The sequence below is a fragment of the Aquarana catesbeiana genome, linkage group LG08 (genome assembly GCF_042186555.1).
Source record: "Aquarana catesbeiana isolate 2022-GZ linkage group LG08, ASM4218655v1, whole genome shotgun sequence".
NCBI classification, from domain to species: domain Eukaryota; kingdom Metazoa; phylum Chordata; class Amphibia; order Anura; family Ranidae; genus Aquarana; species Aquarana catesbeiana.
In genome coordinates this window covers 295,670,753-295,696,135 of record NC_133331.1, presented here as the reverse complement: position 1 = coordinate 295,696,135, position 25,383 = coordinate 295,670,753, and the positions used below count along the sequence as shown (strand labels likewise).

The following is a 25,383-nucleotide window of genomic DNA, read 5'->3' as shown; positions in this document are numbered from 1 at the left end:
CCTCCATTTAGTGTCCTCCACCCCTCTCTGCCAATCCCTCCACTGGCTTCCATTTAGTGTCCTCAATCCCAACACGGGCCTCAATTCAATGTCCTCCAGCCCTCTCTGCCAATCCCTCCACTGGTCTCCATTCAGTGTCCTCCACCCCTCTCTACCAATTGCTCCACTGGTCTCCATTCAGTGTCCTCCACCCCTGCCAATCCCTCCACTGGCCTCCATTCAGTGTCCTCCTCCCCTCTCTACCAATCCCTCCACTGGCCTCCATTCAGTGTCCTCCACCCCTCTCTGCCAATCCCTCCACTGGCCTCCATTCAGTGTCCTCCACCCCTCTCTACCAATCCCTCCACTGGCCTCCATTCACCCAATGAATTAAATTAAAAATACTAACAACAACTTACAAAACCATCAACAACTCGGCCCCCAGCTACATCACCAACCTAGACTCAAAATACCAACCCAATTGTTCTCTTCGTTCTCTTGTTCTCCATCAGCCCATCCCCCACAGATATTACCTTTTGTATCACTTGACCCTCCCTCCTAGATTCTAAGCTCTGAGGGGGTAGAGGAGTTGAATGGCTCTGGGTCCTTGATCAGGTTGATGGACAGCAGGGCTCTGAGGGAACAGGAGGACGTAGGGCTCAGGAGGACTGTAAGGTAGGGAATGGGGGGCTCTTGGTCCTTGATGGTCCTCCCACCTGCACTTACTTTTCAGAGCTCCTTACAGAACACCTGCCAGGAAATGGAAGCAACCTTCACCTCCTTACCATCTCACTGGTCGAAAAACATTTTTCAAGATACTAGGGGAAATGAAGAAGGACAATCCTTCACCCTTTGGTGATCACTCGTATTTGAAGGAGTTGTCTTTGCACAGCATTGCCTAATGGATGGTCAGCGTATCAGTGCTGTGCATACAGTGGTCATTCCAATACCTTCCCATGACACAGGGTCTGGCAGTGCCCGGTGCTGGAATTCTGAGACCCAGGAACCCACCACCACCCTGTACAATGTCCTGGATACTACACTATACTTGGCAACCCATAGAACACCCCCTCCCCCCCTACTGTCCTCCTCCTACCCACACTGCATTGCCATAGGAGGGAAGAGATTACACTCCTCCCCAACACCTCTCTCTATTTCACCAGCAGCACCCTTCTGTTATCCAATCCCTTCTCTTACTGCAGAGAGTGACATCACTCCTGTCAGTCAGCAGGCTGACGGAGATTGGAGCCTTACAGCCGGAGTTCTTTTTAGTCGGCAACTCCAGCCAAAAATCAGAAGTTCCCCTTCCTGGACATCATGATGACCCTCCATTGACCTCACACCACTGCCTCAGAGCAAACAAGTCACAGGAAGGATCGTATTTATCATTCCTTGTCTGCAGATCTAATACTAATCAAATCCAGTTCAGAAACCAAACAAAGGCCCTCGAAAATGTAGAAAGCACTAAATAGGCCGGACTAAAAGTGTTCCCATGGAGGCAATAATTCTTCAATGTACAGCAACCTTCCTATTACCCCTCCCCCCACACACATCCTATTATTGTGTGACCAACACCATCCAAATAATTCTTACTTTCATTTCCCAAAGTTATCCGTCTACAAGGAGACCTGTATAGATCAAATGACGGCACCAATGAGGATGGAGGAGGACCGGAGTCACATGACTGAGAAGATACTAAACCTCACCCTGGAGATCATCTACCTGCTGACCGGAGAGGTGAGGAGGATTCTGGGAGGTCACATGACATCACTCTTATCTCTATTAATAAAACACAGACCTGACCGGAGAGGTGAGGAGGATTCTGGGAGGTCACATGACATCACTCTTATCTCTATTAATAAAACACAGACCTGACCGGAGAGGTGAGGAGGATTCTGGGAGGTCACATGACATCACTCTTATCTCTATTAATAAAACACAGACCTGACCGGAGAGGTGAGGAGGATTCTGGGAGGTCACATGACATCACTCTTATCTCTATTAATAAAACAGACCTGACCGGAGAGGTGAGGAGGATTCTGGGAGGTCACATGACATCACTCTTATCTCTATTAATAAAACACAGACCTGACCAGAGAGGTGAGGAGGATTCTGGGAGGTCACATGACATCACTCTTATCTCTATTAATAAAACACAGACCTGACCGGAGAGGTGAAGAGGATTCTGGGAGGTCACATGACATCACTCTTATCTCTACTAATAAAACACAGACCTGACCGGAGAGGAGAGGAGGATTCTGGGAGGTCACATGACATAACTCTTATCTCTATTAATAAAACACAGACCTGACCGGAGAGGTGAGGAGGATTCTGGGAGGTCACATGACATCACTCTTATCTCTATTAATAAAACACAGACCTGACCGGAGAGGTGAGGAGGATTCTGGGAGGTCACATGACATCACTCTTATCTCTATTAATAAAACACAGACCTGACCGGAGAGGTGAGGAGGATTCTGGGAGGTCACATGACATCACTCTTATCTCTATTAATAAAACACAGACCTGACCGGAGAGGAGAGGAGGATTCTGGGAGGTCACATGACATCACTCTTATCTCTATTAATAAAACACAGACCTGACCGGAGAGGTGAGGAGGATTCTGGGAGGTCACATGACATCACTCTTATCTCTATTAATAAAACACAGACCTGACCGGAGAGGAGAGGAGGATTCTGGGAGGTCACATGACATCACTCTTATCTCTATTAATAAAACACAGACCTGACCGGAGAGGTGAGGAGGATTCTGGGAGGTCACATGACATCACTCTTATCTCTATTAATAAAACACAGACCTGACCGGGGAGGTGAGGAGGATTCTGGGAGGTCACATGACATCACTATTGGTTTCTTTACAGAGATTTCCTCTTGTGAAGTCAGGTGATCATATGACCATCACAGTGCCTCCATGTGACTCCCTAAAACCTGAGAGACACAACATGGAGAAGATTCTAGAAGTCACCAAGAAGATGATGGAGCTGCTGACAGGAGAGGTGAGGAGGATTCTGGGAATTCTGGGACATTATCCAGTAACAGACAAGGGATGTGTCTGGATGGTGACTGTATCATTGTGTGTGTCAGGTTCCTATAAGGTGTCAGGATGTCACTGTCTATTTCTCCATGGAGGAGTGGGAGTATTTAGAAGGACACAAGGATCTCTACAAGGACGTCATGATGGACAATCAGCCGCCCCTCACATCACCGGGTAAGAGGAGACTTTATTGTAAAGGAGAGAGCAGTACGGAGGGTCCACCTAGATCCCCCATCATCTGATAAACACATAGAAACAATGTATTCAGTCAGTGTGTGTGTTTCCTACAGATGGATCCAGTAATGGGAACCCACCAGAGAGATGTCCCCGTCCTCTGTATTCCTGGGATTCCACACAGGAAGATCACACCATCCCCCACCATCATCAGGTAGATGAGGAACAATTATTGGTAGTTGTGATTTATACACAAGTGTATTTGTTACAATGAATGTTTTATTATATATTAAGAGTCAAAACCTCGGGGATGATAATATTGATATTAAAGAAGAGTATAAAGAGGAGGATGAGGAGTATGGAGTGATGGAGGAGTTTTCAGAAGGACACAAGGATATGATGGAGCCACCTAATACCAGGAACCCACCAGAGAGATGTCCCCGTCCTCTGTATTCCCGGGATTCCACACAGGAAGATCACACCATCCCTCACCATCATCAGGTAGATGAGGAACAATCACTGATAGTATCATTAGGATCTGTACATTATCTGCATTGTTACCATTGATGTCATTTTTATTATATATTCAGAGTGGAAACCTGAGAGATCCTAAAGTTGAGGTTAAATCAGAAGAAGAAGAGAGGTATGTGAGGGATGATCAGCAGTCTATGGAGGAGGATGGAATAACGGGGACATTTATAGAGGACACTCCTACAGAGATCAGCACAGGTGGGTCATTAACACTAAATACATTCCTCCTCCTCCTACTGCTCACTGATTGGTCCAGAGTAGGGCGGGGACTGGGTGATATCAGCCTGTAATCCCCTGGTCACTTTCCTGAGCTGTGTTCCCCGTCCTGTATTCCTGTATTTCTCTCCGATAATCTTCCTTCTCTGTGCTGGCAGTAAAATGTTGATTTTTGGCATAGGCATTGCTCGGCCTAGGCACCTGGGGATGTGTTTTGGATCTTGGAAAAAGGGGGAACCTAGTCAATATTAGGTGGATGGTCATGATTTTATGGCTGATTGGTGTATTGTATGGTACATACTCCTGACTCCTGCACTATATACTCTATGTTGTACATTACATAGTCCTGATTCTCACTCTCTGACTAAGGTCCATAAATGAAGAAATGAACTGGTAGGAGATCTAGTAATAATCTTTTTATTTCTATTTTAGTAGATGGACGGGAGATGAGGAAAACCTCAGAGGATTGTCTCACTTTGTCTCCAGACTGTAAAGTAGAAGATGAGGACATCACACAGTATAGTCCAGGAGAAAACCCGACTACCTCAAATGTCCATCCGGCACCACACAGTGTAGATGGACCATCGTATTCCTCTTATCCTGAGGAACCTCTGACTGTGCGGGACGGTGCCGGACCATCGTATTCCTCTTATCCTGAGGAACCTCAGACTGTGAGGGACGGTGCCGGACCATCGTATTCCTCTTATCCTGAGGAACCTCAGACTGTGAGGGACGGTGCCGGACCATCGTATTCCTCTTATCCTGAGGAACCTCAGACTGTGAGGGACAGTGCCAGACCATCGTATTCCTCTTATCCTGAGGAATCTCAGACTGTGAGGGACGGTGCCGGACCATCGTATTCCTCTTATCCTGAGGAACCTCAGACTGTGCGGGACGGTGCCGGACCATCGTATTCCTCTTATCCTGAGGAACCTCAGACTGTGAGGGACGGTGCCGGACCATCGTATTCCTCTTATCCTGAGGAACCTCAGACTGTGAGGGACGGTGCCGGACCATCGTATTCCTCTTATCCTGAGGAACCTCAGACTGTGCGGGACGGTGCCGGACCATCGTATTCCTCTTATCCTGAGGAAGCTCAGACTGTGAGGGAAAGTGCAGTCCTTCCAACACACAAGAGGTTTTCATGTCCTGCGTGTGGGAAGTGTTTTTCAAAGAAGGACAATCTTTACACACATCAGAGATTGCACACAGGGGAGAAGCCATTTTCCTGTTCTGAGTGCGGGAAATGTTTTTCAGACAGGTCCAATTTTTACAAACATCAGAAGTCTCACTCGGGGGAGAAGCTGTTTTCCTGTCCTGAGTGCAGGAAATGTTTTTCACTAAAGTCCACACTGTACAAACATCAGAAGTCTCACGCGATAGAGAAGCCGTTTTCCTGTTCTGAATGTGGGAAATGTTTTTCTGACAGGTCCTATTTTTACAAACATCAGAGATCTCACACGGGGGAGAAGCCATTTTCCTGCCCTGAGTGCAGGAAATGTTTTTCTGACAGGTCCTATTTTTACAAACATCTGAGGTCTCACACGGGGGAGAAGCCATTTTCCTGTCCTGAGTGTGGAAAATGTTTTTCAGATAAGTCCACCCTTTACATCCATCAGAGATCTCACACGGGGGAGAAGCCGTATTGCTGTCCTGAGTGCGGGAAATGTTTTTCACAGAAGTCCACCCTTTACAAACACCAAAGATCCCACACGGGAGAGAAGCCGTATTCCTGTCCTGAGTGCAAGAAATGTTTTTCACAGAAGTCCCATCTTTCCAGACATCAGAGATCTCACACAAACAAGAAGTCACTTTCCTGGTTTGAGTGAGGGAATTGTTTCTCCCTGAAGTCCTGTCTTCCTGTACATCAGGGGTCCCACACAACCCTCGAGGTGTATTAGTGCCTTGAGTGCAGGAAATGTCTTGTATATGAATGTTTCTGGACATGTGTGGAAGAACCACACCCTGATATACACCTCAGATATACTCCATGGCTGATCTTCATCATGTAAGAAACAGTTCATAAGGAGATCAGAGATCACCAAAGACATGGGTGAAGTGTTGTACCGTGTTGGTTATTAATAGCAGGAGAAAAATAAAAATGGAGTCATTACCTCTCATTGGCTGAGTACATTTTGTGGTGTAAACTCTTGCAAGTGGTCTGTTTTCTCAAGTCGTCTTCCAGGACGAAACACGTTAACCCCACCACTTAAAAGGTGGTCCTCTAGGCATTTTAAAATAAAAATGGAGTCATTACCTCTCATTGGCTGAGTACATTTTCTGGTATGAAAACTTAGAGGTCTATTATTCTCTTGCAAAAAGTCTGTTTTTACTCAAGTCATCTTCCAGGACAAAACACGTTAACCCCACCACTTAAAAGAGTTATTACCTCTCATTGGCTGAGTACATTTTGTGGTGGAAGATTTCACAAACACTTACAGGTCTGTTTTTTTTTTAAACTCCTTGAAGAAATATGATGCACATTCACCCGACTGTGATGATTTTTGTCCATATTGTATTTCTTATTATGATTTCCTATGATCATTGGCTCCATCTTGTGGCCATAATGCGGTGTTGCACTATTTTTACTGATGAAGGTATTTAAGGAAAAAATACTGCATTATAAACATTAGATGGCGCTGAGGATCATAGTAAATCACTGTCTTCATTATAAAATGGACAGAATTTTTCATGGCTGGGCAAATGTTTGTCACAATAATCAACTAATATTCTATGAAATAGACCCCTTAGTTTCCTCCATCAGACGTGATTTCATACAAATAACTGAGATCATACACTTATGAGTACAGAAGACATCGAAGAACGTGAGTTAATGAAGCCAAGCAAATTGCTGTGCAAATTATTTCTGAATAGACCCCAAAGTGTCAGGAGATGTTTATTTAACCACCTCCCGCCCAGCCATTATACATATACAATTGGATAGGAGCTTTGTCTATTTAGGGGAACGTACAGGGCCGACGATCCCGCTAGGCGAACCATGCAGCCACCTAGGGGGCGCAGCCACTGACTTCCCCTCTAGCTTGGCCGGAGAACATGAGGGGCTGAAGAATGTCCAGCGAACACAGCTGTGGAGGCGAAGGAGGACAGTGTGGAGAGGACACTGGGGAGCCAGACGAGGTAGGCACAGGTGGGGAGGTGGAGGGGACACTGGGAAGCCAGATAAGGTGGGAACACCTGGGGAGGCGGAGGAGGACAGTGGGGAGGGGACACTGGGGAGCTGGATGAGGTGGGCACAGTTGGGGAGACTGAGGAGAACAGTGGGGGCGGGACACTGGGGAGCCAGATGAGGTGGGCACACCTGGGGAGGCAGAGGAGGACAGTGGGGAGGAGACACTCGGGAGCCGGACGAGGTGGGCACAGCTGGGGAGACTGAGGAGAACAGTGGGGACGGGACACTGGGGAGCCGGATGAGGTTGGCACAGCTGGGGAGGCGGAGGAGGACAGTGGGGAGGGGACACTGGAGATCCGGATGAGGTGGGCTCAGCTGGGGAGATGGAGGAGGACAGTGGTGAGGGGACACTGGGGAGCCCGTCGAGGTGGGCACAGCTGGGGAGGCGGAGGAGGACAGTGGGGAAGGGACACTGGGGACGAGGTGGGCACAGCTGGGGAGGTGGAGGAGGACAGTGGGGAGGGGACACTGTGGAGCCCAACGAGATGGGCACAGCTGGGGAGGTGGAGGAGGACAATGGGAAGGGGACACTGGGGAGCCCGACAAGGTGGGCACAGCTGGGGAGATGAAGGGGGACACTGGGGAGCCGGATGAGGTGGAGACAGCTGGGGAGGCGGAGGACAGTGGGGAGGAGACACTTGGGAGCCGGATTAGGTGGGCACAGCTGGGGAGACGGAGGAGGACAGTGGGGAGGGGACACTGGGGAGCCGGATGAGGTGGGCACAACTGGGGAGATGGAAGACAGTGGTGAGGGGACACTGGGGAGCCTGACGAGATGGGCACAGCTGGGGAGGCGGAGGAGGACAGTGGGGAGGGGACACTGGGGAGCCGGATGAGGTGGGCACAGCTGGGGAGGCGGAGGAGGACAGTGGGGAGGGGACACTGGGGAGCCCGATGAGGTGGGCACAGCTGGGGAGGGGACACTGGGGAGCCGGATGAGGTGGGCACAGCTGGGGAGCCGGATGAGGTGGGCACAGCTGGGGAGATGGAGGACAGTGGTTAGGGGACATTGGGGAGCCCGATGAGGTGGGTACAGCTGGGGAGGTGGAGGGGACACTGGGGAGCCGGATGAGGTGGGCACAGCTGGGGAGGTGGAGGAGGACAGTGGGTGTGGGACACTGGGGAGCCGGATGAGGTGGGCACAGCTGGGGAGATGGAGGACAGTGGTTAGGGGACATTGGGGAGCCCGACGAGGTGGGTACAGCTGGGGAGGTGGAGGGGACACTGGGGAGCCGGATGAGGTGGGCACAGCTGGGGAGGTGGAGGAGGACAGTGGGTGTGGGACACTGGGGAGCCGGATGAGGTGGGCACAGCTGGGGAGGCGCATGGGGACACTGGGGAGCTGGACGAGGTGGGCACAGCTGGGGAGGCGGAGGAGGACAGTGTGGAGGGGACACTAGGGAGCCGGATGAGGTGGGCACACCTGGGGAGGCGGAGGATATTAGTGGGGAGGAGACATTGGGGAGCTGGACGAGGTGGGCACAGCTGGGGAGGCGGAGGAGGACAGTGGGGAGCGGACACTGGGGAGCCGGATGAGGCCGGCACAGCTGGGGAGGCGGAGGACAGTGGGGAGGGGACACTGGGGAGCCTGACAAGGTGGGCACAGCTGGGGAGATGGAGGAGGACAGTGGGGAGGGAACGCTGGAGATCCAGATGAGGTGGGCACAGCTGGGGAGATGGAGGAGGACAGTGGTGAGGGGACACTGGGGAGCCAGACGAGGTGGGCACAGCTGGGGAGGCGTAGGAGGACAGTGGGGAGGGGACACTGGGGAGCCAAACAAGGTGGGCACAGCTGGGGAGGCGGAGGAGGACAGTGGGGAGGGGACACTGGGGAGCCTGATGAGGTGGGCACAGCTAGGGAGGCGGAGGAGGACAGTGGGGAGGGGACACTGGGGAGCCGGAGGAGGTGGGCACAGCTGGGGAGATGGAGGAGGAGAGTGATGAGGGGACACTAGGGAGCCCGACAAGGTGGGCACAGCTGGGGAGATGGAGGAGGACAGTGGGGAGGGGACACTGGGGAGCCGGATGAGGTGGGCACAGCTGGGGAGGCGGAGGAGGACAGTGGGGAGGAGACACTGGGGAGCCGGATAAGGTGGGCACAGCTGGGGAGATGGAGGAGGACAGTGGTGAGGGGACACTGGGGAGCCCGACGTGGTGGACACAGCTGGGGAGGGGGACAGTGGGGAGGGGACACTGGGGAGCCGGATGAGGTGGGCACAGCTGGGGAGGCAGGGGAAGAACAGTGGGGAGGGGACACTGGGGAGCCCGACGAGGTGGGCACAGCTAGGAAGGGGACACTGGGGAGCCGGATGAGGCCGGCACAGCTGGGGAGGCAGAGGACAGTGGGGAGGGGACACTGGGGAGCCAGGTGAGGTAGGCACACGGAAACCCCCGTTGCATCAAAGGGGGGAGGGGTCACCCATACATGTCACTGGGTAACCCCGCGGCATTTCCCCATTGTGTCAGAGGGGGGCAGGGTCACCCGCGCACGTCACGGGTTGCCCCGCCCTCAGCTATTAAGAGCTGTCCCGGCGGGTCTAGAGTCATTCAGCGGACTCCTCCCATGGAGGCAGATCCTATCTTGGCGGTGTGTTTCTCCGTATCCCAGGGACGAGGAAGGATTACATCGCTGGAATTTCTTTTTTTCTTTTTTAATAAAGGACTTGTCCCATGCTGTGTCTGTGTGTTTTATACAATTTTTGACACTTTTTTTGTGAAATGGCAGGAGTACAATGTACTCGTTACTATTTCACACACACGGGCGGGATCTGGGGATCCCCTTGTTAAAGGGGGCTTCCAGATTCCGATAAGCCCCCCGCCCGCAGACGCTCACAACCACCGGGAAAGGGTTGTGGGGATGAGGCCCTAGTCCCCATCAACATCCTCCCCATGTTGAGGGCATGTGGCCTGGTACGGTTCAGGGAGGGGGCACTCTCTTGTCCCCCCCTCTTTTCCTGCGGCCTGCCAGGTTGCGTGCTCAGATAAGGGTCTGGTATGGATTTTGAGGGGGACCCCTACGCCAATTTTTTTTAATTGGCGAGGGGGTTCCCCTTAATATCCATACCAGACCTGAAGGGCCTGGTATGGAATTTGGGGGGACCCCCAAGCAAGATTTTTTTAAAATTTTGGTTCGGGGTTCCCCTTAATATTCACACCAGACCCAAAGGGTCTGGTAATGGACTGTGGGGTAATCCCATGCCTTTTTTTTTCAATGACTTTTATCTGTATTGCAGAGACCTGACAATTCATTATAGCCGGGAGTAGTTTTAAATGACTTTTTTTCCTTTGAAATGTCATTTTGCTTTCAGACTGTTCTAAACACGGGAAACATGCGCCCCTTTACAGGCATACTATAGACACCCCCCAGGTACGAAATTTAAAGGAATATTACACTTTTATTGTTTCACTTTAAGCATTATTAAAATCACTGCTCCCGAAAAACAGCCATTTTTAAAACTTTTTTTTGCATTGATCCATGTCCCCTGGGGCAGGACCCGGGTCCCCAAACACTTTTTTTGACAATAGCTTGCATATTAACCTTTAAAATGAGCACTTTTGATTTCTCCCATAGACTTTTAAAGGGCTTCCGAATTTGCCGCGAACACCCCAAATTGTTCGCTATTCGGCGAACAGCCAATGTTCGAGTCGAACTTATGTTCGACCCGAACGTAAAGCTCATCCCTACTCAAAAGCAGATCACACGCGGTATTTAGGTGTTTTCCCAAATACAACATTTGGGAAAAAGGGGCTCCTGAAAATGTCAATTCACTATTGCTTTATGAGGTATTTACCACAAAAAGCAAAAAAGCGGGTCACATTTTTGATGTATAATGCATAGTTGCCAACATTGTAAAAAAAAAATGTGGGACACTTTTGTGGCTGTAGGCGGAGCTGTCCAATAATTAGGGGGCGGGGCATTCATCAGCAGGCGTGGCCTAGCAAAAATAGACAACTGCGGCGCGCGAAGCGAAATTGTGGGCGTGGCTTAAATGGGCGTGGCTCTAGAGGGTGTGGTTAGAGTCTGAAATGAATGAGGGATGGAGAGGGAAAGGGGGAGAGAGAGGGGAATGACGGGACAGCAGCCCCAGATCCTACACAATAGAAATATGTGTATTCTAGAAAGTTTAACAATCAGCAGATAAAGATACTCCAAACACCTGGTGTTAGCACTTCAATCATCCCAGCACCATGGTTGTTATGGTGTCAGGATGATTGAAGCGCATTATTTCTATTATTACATTGTTATATAAAATGAAATCATTCAACTCACCATAATGCAGAATCAGTGGGAGCCCCGAGTGTGTCACTAGCCACGTCGCCTGCCACCAGCCGTCCGTCCTTGCATCAGATGTCCCCAGCGGAGCCCCCCCTCACACCAGGAGTCCCCGGCGGAGCCCCCCCTCACATCAGGAGTCCCCGGCGGAGCCCCCCCTCACATCAGGAGTCCCCGGCAGAGCTCCCCCTCACACCAGGAGTCCCCGGAGGAGCCCCCCCTCACATCAGGAGTCCCCGGCAGAGCCCCCCCTCACATCAGGAGTCCCCGGCGGAGCCCCCCCTCACACCAGGAGTCCCCGGCGGAGCCCCCCCTCACATCAGGAGTCCCCAGCGGAGCCCCCCTCACATCAGGAGTCCCCGGCGGAGCCCCCCTCACATCAGGTGTCCCCAGCGGAGCTCCCCCTCACATCAAGAGTCCCCGGCGGAGCCCCCTCACATCAGGAGTCCCCGGCGGAGCCCCCCCTCACATCAGGAGTCCCCGGCGGATCCCCCCCTCACATCAGGAGTCCCCGGCGGAGCCCCCCTCACATCAGGAGTCCCCGGCGGAGCCCCTCCTCACATCAGGAGTCCCCAGCGGAGCTCCCCCTCACATCAAGAGTCCCCGGCGGAGCCCCCCCTCACATCAGGAGTCCCCGGCGGAGCCCCCCTCACAATCAGGAGTCCCCCTCACATCAGGAGTCCCCAGCGGAGCCCCCCTCACATCAGGTGTCCCCGGCGGAGCCCCCCCTCACAATCAGGAGTCCCCCTCACATCAGGAGTCCCCGGCGGAGCCCCCCTCACATCAGGAGTCCCCAGCGGAGCCCCCCTCACATTAGGAGTCCCCTGTGCCCCCCCTCACATCAGGTGTCCCCAGTGCCCCCCCCACTCACATCAGGTGTCCCCAGTGCCCCCCCCACTCACATCAGCTGTCCCCAGTGCCCCCCCACTCACATCAGGTGTCCCCAGTGCCCCCCCCACTCACATCAGGTGTCCCACAGCGGTGCGCGCGCTCCCCCCACCTCAGAGGTGTGTCCGCAGCATGGCTAGAACCCCCGCCCCTTTCCATATCAGACTGGCAGCGGGGCGGGGGGTAGGCGGGCCGAGGCGGAGCGGGGCGAGGCGGAGCGGGGCGGGCCGAGGCGGAGCGGGGCAGGGGGTGGGCGGCGATGCAGAAGCTTCGTCTAGCCCCCCCCAGCCGTCTTCCTGAACTTCCACAAAATGGCGGCCGGCGGAGACAATGTCTCTGCCGGCCGCCGACCTCTAGCGGCGGCGGCGGTTTCGAAAACGGGAACCGGATTTTTCGGGACATTTCCCGGGACACCACAAATTCGGGAATGAAGTCCAAGTCCCGGGAATGTCCCGGGAAATCCGGGACAGTTGGCAGCTATGATAATGTAATGTTATATATAAATAAATATATATATATATATATATATATTTTATATATATATATATTTATTTTAGCAACTGGCGTCATCTAGCGGCCAAAATATACAGTACATACGCACACAGCACAAGGCCGTGTTCACACTACGAGACGTTTCTCTGGGGTGCAGTTCCTCTGAGCTCCACAAGGTGGTGATCTCACTTCTACCCAGACAGGAAGTCTCTATGGAAGACAGGAAGTGATGTCAGATACGGACAGGAAGTTCCGGGTGAGAGGTGAGTCGGGAGGAAGTAGAGAGGAGACATTGCTGGAAGTTGTAGCAGAGGAGGTAATAAGATCTTATTTTCTATTTACACCCAGTAACCCCCCCGTCATGTCCGTCCTCTTCCTCCATAGTCACTGTGACGTCTTTTATCTCCAGCAGATGATGATACACACATATATAGTGTGGGAACTTAGATTAACCCCTTCAGGGGCAGAACATCCCCCCACTTACGGGGCCGAAACATTCTCTTCATTTTGGAGATAAATTCTAGTAATATATTCCTCTAAACAAACATCACTGACAATAAATGGACAAGACAATGACAGTCTCCATGACTGTACTCTCCGCTGGTTCTCTTCCTACTTATCCTACCATATCTTCAGTGTCACTTACAATTCTACTTCCTCCTCTCCTCTTCTTTTCTCTGTTGGGTTCCTCCAGAGTCTCCTCACACATCACTAATTTACTAACAGTCATATCAGCCTGGCTGTCACACCACTTCCTCAAACTCAATCTATCCAAAACCGAGGTCATATAACTTCCGCCCCCTTATCTCTGTTAAGATCGATGGCACAACCATCAACCCATGCCAAGGTTCTAGGTGTTATCCTGGACTCTGAACTCTCCTTTAGGCCCCACATTCAATCACTGTCCAAATCTTGCCCCATTAGTCCCATTAGTCTGCCTGTTAAGGGTCTGGTATGGATTTTGGCGGGGACCCCACGCCAATTTTTTTTTACATTTTGGTGTGGAATTTCACTTAAAATCTATACCAGACCCAAAGGGACTGGGGGGGACCCCATGCCAATTTTTAAAAAATTCTGTCATAGGTTTCCCCTTAACCATCTCAATACACTGCATTATATACTCTGCACTGCGTTATATACACTACACTGACTGCACTATATACTCTACACTGTATGATTATATACACTACACTGACTGCACTATATACTCTACACTGTATGATTATATACACTACACTGACTGCACTATATACTCTACACTGTATGATTATATACTCTACACTGACTGTACTATATACTCTACACTGTATGATTATATACACTACACTGACTGCACTATATACTCTACACTGTATGATTATATACACTACACTGACTGCACTATATACTCTACACTGTATGATTATATACTCTACACTGACTGTACTATATACTCTACACTGTATGATTATATACACTACACTGACTATACTATATACTCTACACTGTATTATATATACACTACACTGACTGCACTATATACTCTACACTGTATGATTATATACACTACACTGACTGCACTATATACTCTACACTGTATGATTATATACACTACACTGACTGCACTATATACTCTACACTGTATGATTATATACACTACACTGACTGCACTATATACACTGTATGATTATATACACTACACTGACTGCACTATATACTCTACACTGTATGATTATATACACTACACTGACTGCACTATATACTCTACACTGTATGATTATATACACTACACTGACTGCACTATATACTCTACACTGTATGATTATATACACTACACTGACTGTACTATATACTCTACACTGTATGATTATATACACTACACTGACTGCACTATATACTCTACACTGTATGATTATATACACTACACTGACTGCACTATATACTCTACACTGTATGATTATATACACTACACTGACTGCACTATATACTCTACACTGTATGATTATATACACTACACTGACTGCACTATATACTCTACACTGTATGATTATATAAACTACACTGACTGCACTATATACTCTACACTGTATGATTATATACACTACACTGACTGCACTACATACTCTACACTGTATGATTATATACACTACACTGACTGCACTATATACTCTACACTGTATGATTATATACACTACACTGACTGCACTATATACTCTACACTGTATGATTATATACACTACACTGACTGCACTATATACTCTACACTGTATGATTATATACACTACACTGACTGCACTATATACTCTACACTGTATGATTATATACACTGCACTATATACTAGTGATGCACCAAAATTTCAGCCGCCGAAACATATCGGCCGAAAATGGCCTTTTTGGAAATATGCCGAAAAGGAAATCTCGCCGAAAATGGGGGCGAGGCCCCATCCCTGGTGCTGCCCATTACGGGGGTGTCCTTCTGGCGCGGCGCGCCGCAGTCCTCTCCTCTCTTCTCCTCCTCCCCTCCCTCCTCGCCGCGATCTCTGTTGTGTCACAGGGCTTAACTACACAGACCGCAGTAACAATTTCCCGCCTCCTGTGACAGACGGCACACCGAGCCAATGGTGGGACATTGAATCAGTGTGACGTGATCACAGGAGGCGGAACATCGATACTGCGACCCGGGCAATTCAAATGCAGCTCCGTGACACATGGAGATCGACACTCTGATTCAGGAACTGGCAAGCTGTACTATGTCTGCAGTCTCTGATCATCTCCTGTATTATGTCTGCAGTCTCTGATCATCTCCTGTATTATGTCTGCAGTCTCTGATCATCTCCTGTATTATGTCTGCAGTCTCTGATCATCTCCTGTATTATGTCTGCAGTCTCTGATTATCTCCTGTATTATGTCTGCAGTCTCTGATCATCTCCTGTATTATGTCTGCAGTCTCTGATCATCTCCTGTATTATGTCTGCAGTCTCTGATCATCTCCTGTATTATGTCTGCAGTCTCTGATCATCTCCTGTATTATGTCTGCAGTCTCTGACCATCTCCTGTATTATGTCTGCAGTCTCTGACCATCTCCTGTATTATGCCTGCAGTCTCTGATCATCTCCTGTATTATGTCTGCAGTCTCTGATCATCTCCTGTATTATGCCTGCAGTCTCTGATCATCTCCTGTATTATGTCTGCAGTCTCTGATCATCTCCTGTACTATGTCTACAGTCTCTGATCATCTCCTGTATTATGCCTGCAGTCTCTGATCATCTCCTGTATTATGTCTGCAGTCTCTGATCATCTCCTGTATTATGTCTGCAGTCTCTGATCATCTCCTGTACTATGTCTGCAGTCTCTACTCCTCTCCTGTATTATGTCTGCAGTCTCTGATCATCTCCTGTACTATGTCTGCAGTCTCTGATCATCTCCTGTACTATGTCTGCAGTCTCTGATCATCTCCTGTACTATGTCTGCAGTCTCTGATCATCTCCTGTACTATGTCTGCAGTCTCTGATCATCTCCTGTATTATGTCTGCAGTCCCTGATCATCTCCTGTACTATGTCTGCAGTCTCTGACCATCTCCTGTACTATGCCTGCAGTCTCTGATCATCTCCTGTATTACGTCTGCAGTCTCTGATCATCTCCTGTATTACGTCTGCAGTCTCTGATCATCTCCTGTATTACGTCTGCAGTCTCTGATCATCTCCTGTATTACGTCTGCAGTCTCTGATCATCTCCTGTACTACGTCTGCAGTCTCTGATCATCTCCTGTATTATGTCTGCAGTCTCTGATCATCTCCTGTACTATGTCTGCAGTCTCTGATCATCTCCTGTACTATGTCTGCAGTCTCTGATCATCTCCTGTATTATGTCTGCAGTCTCTTATCATCTCCTGTACTATGTCTGCAGTCTCTGATCATCTCCTGTATTATGTCTGCAGTCTCTGATCATCTCCTGTATTATGTCTGCAGTCTCTGATCATCTCCTGTACTATGTCTGCAGTCTCTGATCATCTCCTGTATTATGTCTGCAGTCTCTTATCATCTCCTGTACTATGTCTGCAGTCTCTGATCATCTCCTGTATCATGTCACTAGTCTCTGATCATCTCCTGTATTATGTCTGCAGTCTCTGATCATCTCCTGTATCATGTCACCACCAGTCTCTGATCATCTCCTGTATTATGTCTGCAGTCTCTGATCATCTCCTGTATCATGTCTGCAGTCTCTGACTCTCTCCTGTATTATGTCTGCAGTCTCTGATCATCTCCTGTACTATGTCTGCAGTCTCTGATCATCTCCTGTACTATGTCTGCAGTCTCTGATCATCTCCTGTACTATGTCTGCAGTCTCTGATCATCTCCTGTACTATGTCTGCAGTCTCTGATCATCTCCTGTATCATGTCTGCAGTCTCTGACTCTCTCCTGTATTATGTCTGCAGTCTCTGATCATCTCCTGTACTATGTCTGCAGTCTCTGATCATCTCCTGTACTATGTCTGCAGTCTCTGATCATCTCCTGTACTATGTCTGCAGTCTCCGACCATCACCTCTACCATGTCTGCAGTCTCTGACAATCTCCTGTACCATGTCTGCAGTCTCTGACAATCTCCTGTGCCATGTCCCCAGTCTCTGACCATCTTCTGTATAAAAGTTTTTTTAAAAACTGTCACTTTTGGTATCGGTTTTCGGGATCAAGGAAGATTTATTTTCGGTATCGGTTTCGGCACCATAAAACCCATTTGGTGCATCCCTACTATATGCTCTACCATGTATGATTATATACACTACACTGACTGTATTATATACTCGGCACTGTATGATTATATACACTACACTGACTGCACTATATACTCTACACTGTATGATTATATACACTACACTGACTGCACTATATACTCTACACTGTGTGATTATATACACTACACTGACTGCACTATATACTCTACACTGTATGATTATATACTCTACACTGACTGCACTATATACTCTACACTGTATGATTATATACACTACACTGACTGCACTATATACTCTACACTGTATGATTATATACACTACACTGACTGTACTATATACTCTACACTGTATGATTATATACACTACACTGACTGCACTATATACTCTACACTGTGTGATTATATACACTACACTGACTGCACTATATACTCTACACTGTATGATTATATACTCTACACTGACTGCACTATATACTCTACACTGTATGATTATATACACTACACTGACTGCACTATATACTCTACACTGTATAATTATATACACTACACTGACTGCACTATATACTCTACACTGTATGATTATATACACTACACTGACTGCACTATATACTCTACACTGTGTGATTATATACACTACACTGACTGCACTATATACTCTACACTGTATGATTATATACTCTACACTGACTGCACTATATACTCTACACTGTATGATTATATACTCTACACTGACTGTACTATATACTCTACACTGTATGATTATATACACTACACTGACTGCACTATATACTCTACACTGTATGATTATATACACTACACTGACTGCACTATATACTCTACACTGTATGATTATGTACTCTACACTGACTGCACTATATACTCTACACTGTATGATTATATACACTACACTGACTGCACTATATACTCTACACTGTATGATTATATACACTACACTGACTGCACTATATACTCTACACTGTATGATTATATAAACTACACTGACTGCACTATATACTCTACACTGTATGATTATATACACTACACTGACTGCACTATATACTCTACACTGTATGATTATATACACTACACTGACTGCACTATATACTCTACACTGTATGATTATATACACTACACTGACTGCACTATATACTCTACACTGTATGATTATATACCCTACACTGACTGCACTATATACTCTACACTGTATGATTTTATACACTACACTGACTGCACTATATACTCTACACTGTATGATTATATACTCTACACTGACTGTACTATATACTCTACACTGTATGATTATATACACTACACTGACTGCACTATATACTCTACACTGTATGATTATATACACTACACTGACTGTACTATATACTCTACACTGTATGATTATATATACTACACGGACTGCATACTCAATCCACTAACTAACCTGCCTAATCTCTCTTCATTAATATACATTATATACGGCCGCCATGTAAGCAGCCTTATATAGTATGGGGCGTGGACTTAGCCCCTGAGCCATGATTGGCCAAAGGCACCCCAGCATATCGCGCTGTGATTGGTCAAAGCATACAGGTTAGGTGCATGCTTTGGCCAATCAGCAGCCTTCAATGCACTGCGATCTCGCAGTGCATTATGGGGCGCGCTGCAGCTGGCGAACTTCCCATGAGCGCCCCATATGTTCGTTTCTTCTACGACCAAACAAACGCCCAATGTTCGAGTCGAACATAACATCAGGACCATCCCTACTCCCTGGTTATCTCTCACCTTGACTACTGCAACTCCCTCCTCATCAGCTTATCTTTACATAGGCTCCTCCTTCCCTTAGTCCATCATGAATGCTGCTGTCAGACTCATTCACCTTACCAACCACTCCGTGTCTGCTATCCCTCTCTGCCAATCCCTCCACTGGCCTCCATTTAGTGTCCTCTGCCCCTCTCTGCCAATCCCTCCACTGGTCTCTATTCAGTGTCCTCCACCCCTCTCTACCAATCCCTCCACTGGTCTCCATTCAGTGTCCTCCACCCCTCTCTACCAATCCCTCCACTGGTCTCCATTCAGTGTCCTCCACCCCTCTCTGCCAATCCCCCCACTGGTCTCCATTCAGTGTCCTCCACCCCTCTCTACCAATCCCCCCACTGGTCTCCATTCAGTGTCCTCCACCCCTCTCTACCAATCCCTCCACTGGCCTCCATTCAGTGTCCTCCACCCCTCTCTACCAATCCCTCCACTGGTCTCCATTCAGTGTCCTCCACCCCTCTCTGCCAATCCCCCCACTGGTCTCCATTCAGTGTCCTCCACCCCTCTCTGCCAATCCCTCCACTGGTCTCCATTCAGTGTCCTCCACCCCTCTCTACCAATCCCTCCACTGGCCTCCATTCAGTGTCCTCCACTCCTCCCTGACAATCCCTCCACTGGTCTCCATTCAGTGTCCTCCACCCCTCTCTACCAATCTCTCCACTGGTCTTCATTCAGTGTTCTCCACCCCTCTCTACCAATCCCTCCACTGGCCTCCATTCAGTGCCCTCCACCCCTCTCTGCCAATCCCTGCACTGGTCTCCATTCAGTGTCCTCCACCCCTCTCTACCAATCCCTCCACTGGCCTCCATTCAGTGTCCTCCACTCCTCTCTGCCAATCTCTCCACTGGCCTCCATTCAGTGTCCTCCACCCATCTCTACCAATCCCTGCACTGGCCTCCATTTAGTGTCCACCACCCCTCTCTGCCAATCCCTCCACTGGCCTCCATTCAGTGTCCTCCACCCCTCTCTACCAATCCCTCCACTGACCTCCATTCAGTGTCCTCCACCCCTCTCTACCAATCCCTCCACTGACCTCCATTCAGTGTTCTTCACCCCTTTCTGCCAATCTCTGCACTGGCCTCCATTTAGTGTCCACCACCCCTCTCTGCCAATCCCTTCACTGGCCTCCATTCAGTGTCCTCCACCCCTCTCTACCAATCCCTCCACTGGTCTCCATTCAGTGTTCTTCACCCCTCTCTGCCAATCCCTCCACTGGCCTCCATTCAGTGTCCTACACCCCTCTCTACCAATCCCTCCACTGGCCTCCATTCAGTGTCCTCCACTCCTCTCTGCCAATCTCTCCACTGGCCTCCATTCAGTGTCCTCCACCCATCTCTACCAATCCCTGCACTGGCCTCCATTTAGTGTCCACCACCCCTCTCTGCCAATCCCTTCACTGGCCTCCATTCAGTGTCCTCCACCCCTCTCTACCAATCCCTCCACTGATCTCCATTCAGTGTTCTTCACCCCTCTCTGCCAATCCCTCCACTGGCCTCCATTCAGTGTCCTCCACCCCTCTCTGCCAATCCCTCCACTGGTCTCCATTCAGTGTCCTCCACCCCTCTCTACCAATCCCTCCACTGGCCTCCATTCAGTGTCCTCCACTCCTCCCTGCCAATCCCTCCACTGGTCTCCATTCAGTGTCCTCCACCCCTCTCTACCAATCTCTCCACTGGTCTTCATTCAGTGTCCTCCACCCCTCTCTACCAATCCCTCCACTGGCCTCCATTCAGTGCCCTCCACCCCTCTCTGCCAATCCCTGCACTGGTCTCCATTCAGTGTCCTACACCCCTCTCTACCAATCCCTCCACTGGCCTCCATTCAGTGTCCTCCACTCCTCTCTGCCAATCTCTCCACTGGCCTCCATTCAGTGTCCTCCACCCATCTCTACCAATCCCTGCACTGGCCTCCATTTAGTGTCCACCACCCCTCTCTGCCAATCCCTTCACTGGCCTCCATTCAGTGTCCTCCACCCCTCTCTACCAATCCCTCCACTGGTCTCCATTCAGTGTCCTCCACCCCTCTCTACCAATCCCTCCACTGGTCTCCATTCAGTGTCCTCCACCCCTCTCTACCAATCCCTCCACTGATCTCCATTCAGTGTTCTTCACCCCTTTCTGCCAATCTCTGCACTGACTGCCATTCACCCAATGAATTAAATTTAAAATACTAACAAAAACTTACAAAGTCATCCACGACTCTGCCCCCAGCTACATCACCAGTCTAGACTCAAAATACCAACCCAATCGTTCTCTTCATTCCTGCCAAGTCCTCCTGATCTCTCGTCGCCTCCTCCCATGCTCGCCTCCAGTACTTTTCCATAGCATCTCCCATCAAATGGAACTCCCTACCCCAATCTGTCCGATTATCTCCAACTCTGTCTGCATTCAGACGATTCCTGAAAATACACTGGACTTTTATTCTCTCCATCGGCCCATCCCTTACAGCTATTACCTTTTGTATCACTTGACCCTCCCTCCTAGATTGTAAGCTCTAATGAATGGGGCCCTCTGATTCCTCCTGTATTATATTGTATTGCAATTGTACTGTCTGCCCTTGTGTTGTAAAGCGATGCGCAAACTGTTGGCGCCATATAAATGCTGTATAATAATAATACTAAAAATAATCATTGGTGTTATAGGGAGGAAAATGCTGAGGGTTCTGAGGAATGAAGGGGAGCTGAGGAACATCTCAGGGGGTACTGAGGCTAAATGACTTTGGGGCCCCTGAGGGGGTAGAGGAGTTGAATGGCTCTGGGCCCTTGATCAGGTTGATGGACAGCAGGGCTCTGAGGGAACAGGAGGACGTAGGGCTCAGGAGGACTGTAAGGTAGGGAACGGGGCTCTTGGTCCTTGATGGTCCTCCCTCCTGCACTTACTTTTCAGAGCTCCTTACAGAACACCTGCCAGGAAATGGAAGCAACCTTCACCTCCTTACCATCTCACTGGTCAAAAAACATTTTTCAAGATACTAGGGGAAATAAAGAAGTACAGTCCTTCACCCTTTGGTGATCACTCGTATTTGAAGGAGGTCTGTTTGCACAGCATTACCTAATGGATGGTCAGGGGTCAGTGCTATGCATACAGTGGTCAGTCCAATACCTTCCCATGACACAGGGTCTGGCAGTGCCCGGTGCTGGAATTCAGAGCCCCAGGAACCCACCACCACCCTGTACAATGTCCTGGATACTACACTATACTTGGCAACCCATAGAACACCCCCTCCCCCTACTGTCCTCATCCTACCCACACTGCGTTGCCATTGGAGGGAAGAGAATAGACTCCTCCCCCACAGCTCTCTACTCCACCAGCAGCATCCTCATGCTATCCAATCCAATCCCTTCACTTACTGCAGAGAGTGACATCACTCCTGTCAGTCAGCAGGCTGCCGGAGATTGGAGCCTTGCAGCCAAAGTTCTCTCAATTATCCTGATTAACCGGGAACTCCGGCCAAAATTCAGTAAGTTCCCCTCCATTGACCTCACAGCACTGCCTCAGAGCAAACAAGTCACATTCCTTGTCTGCAGATCTAATACTAATCAAATCCAGTTCAGAAACCAAACAAACCCAACATAGAAAAGGGAGTTTCTGAACCGGCCAGACTAAAAGTGTTCCCATGGAGGCAATAGTTCTTCAATGTACAGCAACCTTCCTATTACCCCTCCCCCCACACACATCCTATTATTGAGTGACCAATACCATCCAAATAATTCTTACTTTCATTTCCCAAAGTTATCCATCTACAAGGATACCTGTATAGATCAAATGACGGCACCAATGAGGATGGAGGAGGACCGGAGTCACATGACTGAGAAGATACTAAACCTCACCCTGGAGATCATCTACCTGCTGACCGGAGAGGTGAGGAGGATTCTGGGAGGTCACATGACATCACTCTTATCTCTATTAATAAAACACAGACCTGACCGGAGAGGTGAGGAGGATTCTGGGAGGTCACATGACATCACTCTTATCTCTATTAATAAAACACAGACCTGACCGGAGAGGTGAGGAGGATTCTGGGAGGTCACATGACATCACTCTTATCTCTATTAATAAAACACAGACCTGACCGGAGAGGTGAGGAGGATTCTGGGAGGTCACATGACATCACTCTTATCTCTATTAATAAAACACAGACCTGACCGGAGAGGTGAGGAGGATTCTGGGAGGTCACATGACATCACTATTGGTTTCTTTACAGAGATTTCCTCTTGTGAAGTCAGGTGATCATATGACCATCACAGTGCCTCCATGTGACTCCCTAAAACCTGAGAGACACAACATGCAGAAGATTCTAGAAGTCACCAAGAAGATGATGGAGCTGCTGACAGGAGAGGTGAGGAGGATTCTGGGAATTCTGGGACATTATCCAGTAACAGACAAGGGATGTGTCTGGATGGTGACTGTATCATTGTGTGTGTCAGGTTCCTATAAGGTGTCAGGATGTCACTGTCTATTTCTCCATGGAGGAGTGGGAGTATTTAGAAGGACACAAGGATCTCTACAAGGACGTCATGATGGACAATCAGCCGCCCCTCACATCACCGGGTAAGAGGAGACTTTATTGTAAAGGAGAGAGCAGTACGGAGGCTCCACCTAGATCCCCCATCATCTGATAAACACATAGAAACAATGTATTCAGTCAGTGTGTGTGTTTCCTACAGATGGATCCAGTAATGGGAACCCACCAGAGAGATGTCCCCGTCCTCTGTACTCCCGGGATTCCACACAGGAAGGTCACACCATCCCTCACCATCATCAGGTAGATGAGGAACAATCACTGATAGTACCATTAGGATCTGTACATTATCTGCATTGTTACCATTGATGTCATTTTTATTATATATTCAGAGTGGAAACCTGAGAGATTCTAAAGTTGAGGTTAAAGAAGAGATAAAAGAGGAGGATGATGAGGATGGGGTGATGGAGGAAGAACACAAAGGTCTGTACCAGGACACCTTGGATGAGTCCTCAAGCTACAGGAACCCACCAGAGAGATGTCCCCGTCCTCTGTATTTCCAGGATTCTACACAGGTCAATATTAAAGAAGAGATAAAAGAGGAGGATGGGGTGAAGAAGGAGTCAGAGATTCCAAAAAAACACAAAGATCTATACCCGGACACCATGGCAGAGTCCTCTATAAACATAAACCCCCCAGAGAGATGTCTCTGTCCTCAGTATTTTAGGAGTTCCACACTTGAAGATCACAGCTACGCAAAACATGTTCAGGTAGATCATTAAATAATACTGGTTAATGTGATTTATACACAGCATGTTTGTCACAATTACTGTTTTATTATATATTCAGAGTGGAAACCTCAGCAATGATAATATTGTGGTTAAAGAAGAGTATAAAGAGGAGGATGAGGAGTATGGAGTGATGAAGGAGGTTTCAGAAGGACACAAGGATATGATGGAGCCACCTAATACCAGGAACCCACCAGAGAGATGTCCCCGTCCTCTGTATTCCCGGGATTCCACACAGGAAGGTCACACCATCCCTCACTGTTACAAGGTTGGTGGGACGGAGAATCTAGAACATACACTTACAGAGACAATGTGTGGATTTTTTATGTGATCTCACAATATTAAAGCTTATATCTTACAGATGATATTCTCTCTCATTTTCTTGGTTTAGAGTGGAGATCCGATCGATATAAAAGTTGAGGTTAAATCAGAAGAAGAAGAGAGGTATGTGAGGGATGATCAGCAGTCTATGGAGGAGGATGGAATAACGGGGACATTTATAGAGGAGGACACTCCTACAGAGATCAGCACAGGTGGGTCATTAACACTAAATACATTCCTCCACCCATACTGCTCACTGATTGGTCCAGAATAGGGTGGGGACTGGGTGATATCACCCTGTAATACTCTCATCACTGTCACTCCTATAAAATACAGTTTTTGTTGTTTCCTTACTCTCTGACTGAGGTCCATGAATAAAGAAATGAACTGGTAGGAGATCAGAGGACCCATTTACTAGTTACCTTGAGGGGGGAATTGTAAGATCCTCAGAGACAAAGCTGACTGATGTGGGCGGAGTCCTGGTTTAGGGGAACCAATCTG

The 25,383-nt window shown here is 48.7% G+C and overlaps 3 protein-coding genes across 3 annotated transcripts in view; all 3 read left to right on the top strand.

Annotated features, from left to right (window-relative positions):
- LOC141105466 (uncharacterized) overlaps positions 1-6,196 on the top strand; it is a 63,332-nt gene extending 57,136 nt beyond the window's left edge. The window contains exon 7 of the mRNA XM_073595318.1: positions 4,380-6,196. Coding sequence (XP_073451419.1) covers positions 4,380-5,783 — 1,404 coding nt within the window. The 3' untranslated portion in view covers positions 5,784-6,196. The remainder of the gene's footprint in view (positions 1-4,379) is intronic.
- LOC141104924 (uncharacterized) overlaps positions 1-25,209 on the top strand; it is a 93,768-nt gene extending 68,559 nt beyond the window's left edge. Inside the window, exons 2-4 of the mRNA XM_073594730.1 lie at positions 24,166-24,543; positions 24,623-24,829; positions 24,953-25,209. Coding sequence (XP_073450831.1) covers positions 24,238-24,543; positions 24,623-24,829; positions 24,953-25,156 — 717 coding nt within the window. The 5' untranslated portion in view covers positions 24,166-24,237 and the 3' untranslated portion in view covers positions 25,157-25,209. The remainder of the gene's footprint in view (positions 1-24,165; positions 24,544-24,622; positions 24,830-24,952) is intronic.
- Positions 1-25,383, top strand: part of LOC141106826 (uncharacterized) — a 559,651-nt gene that overhangs the window by 498,721 nt on the left and 35,547 nt on the right. The gene's annotated exons all lie outside the window — the stretch shown is intronic.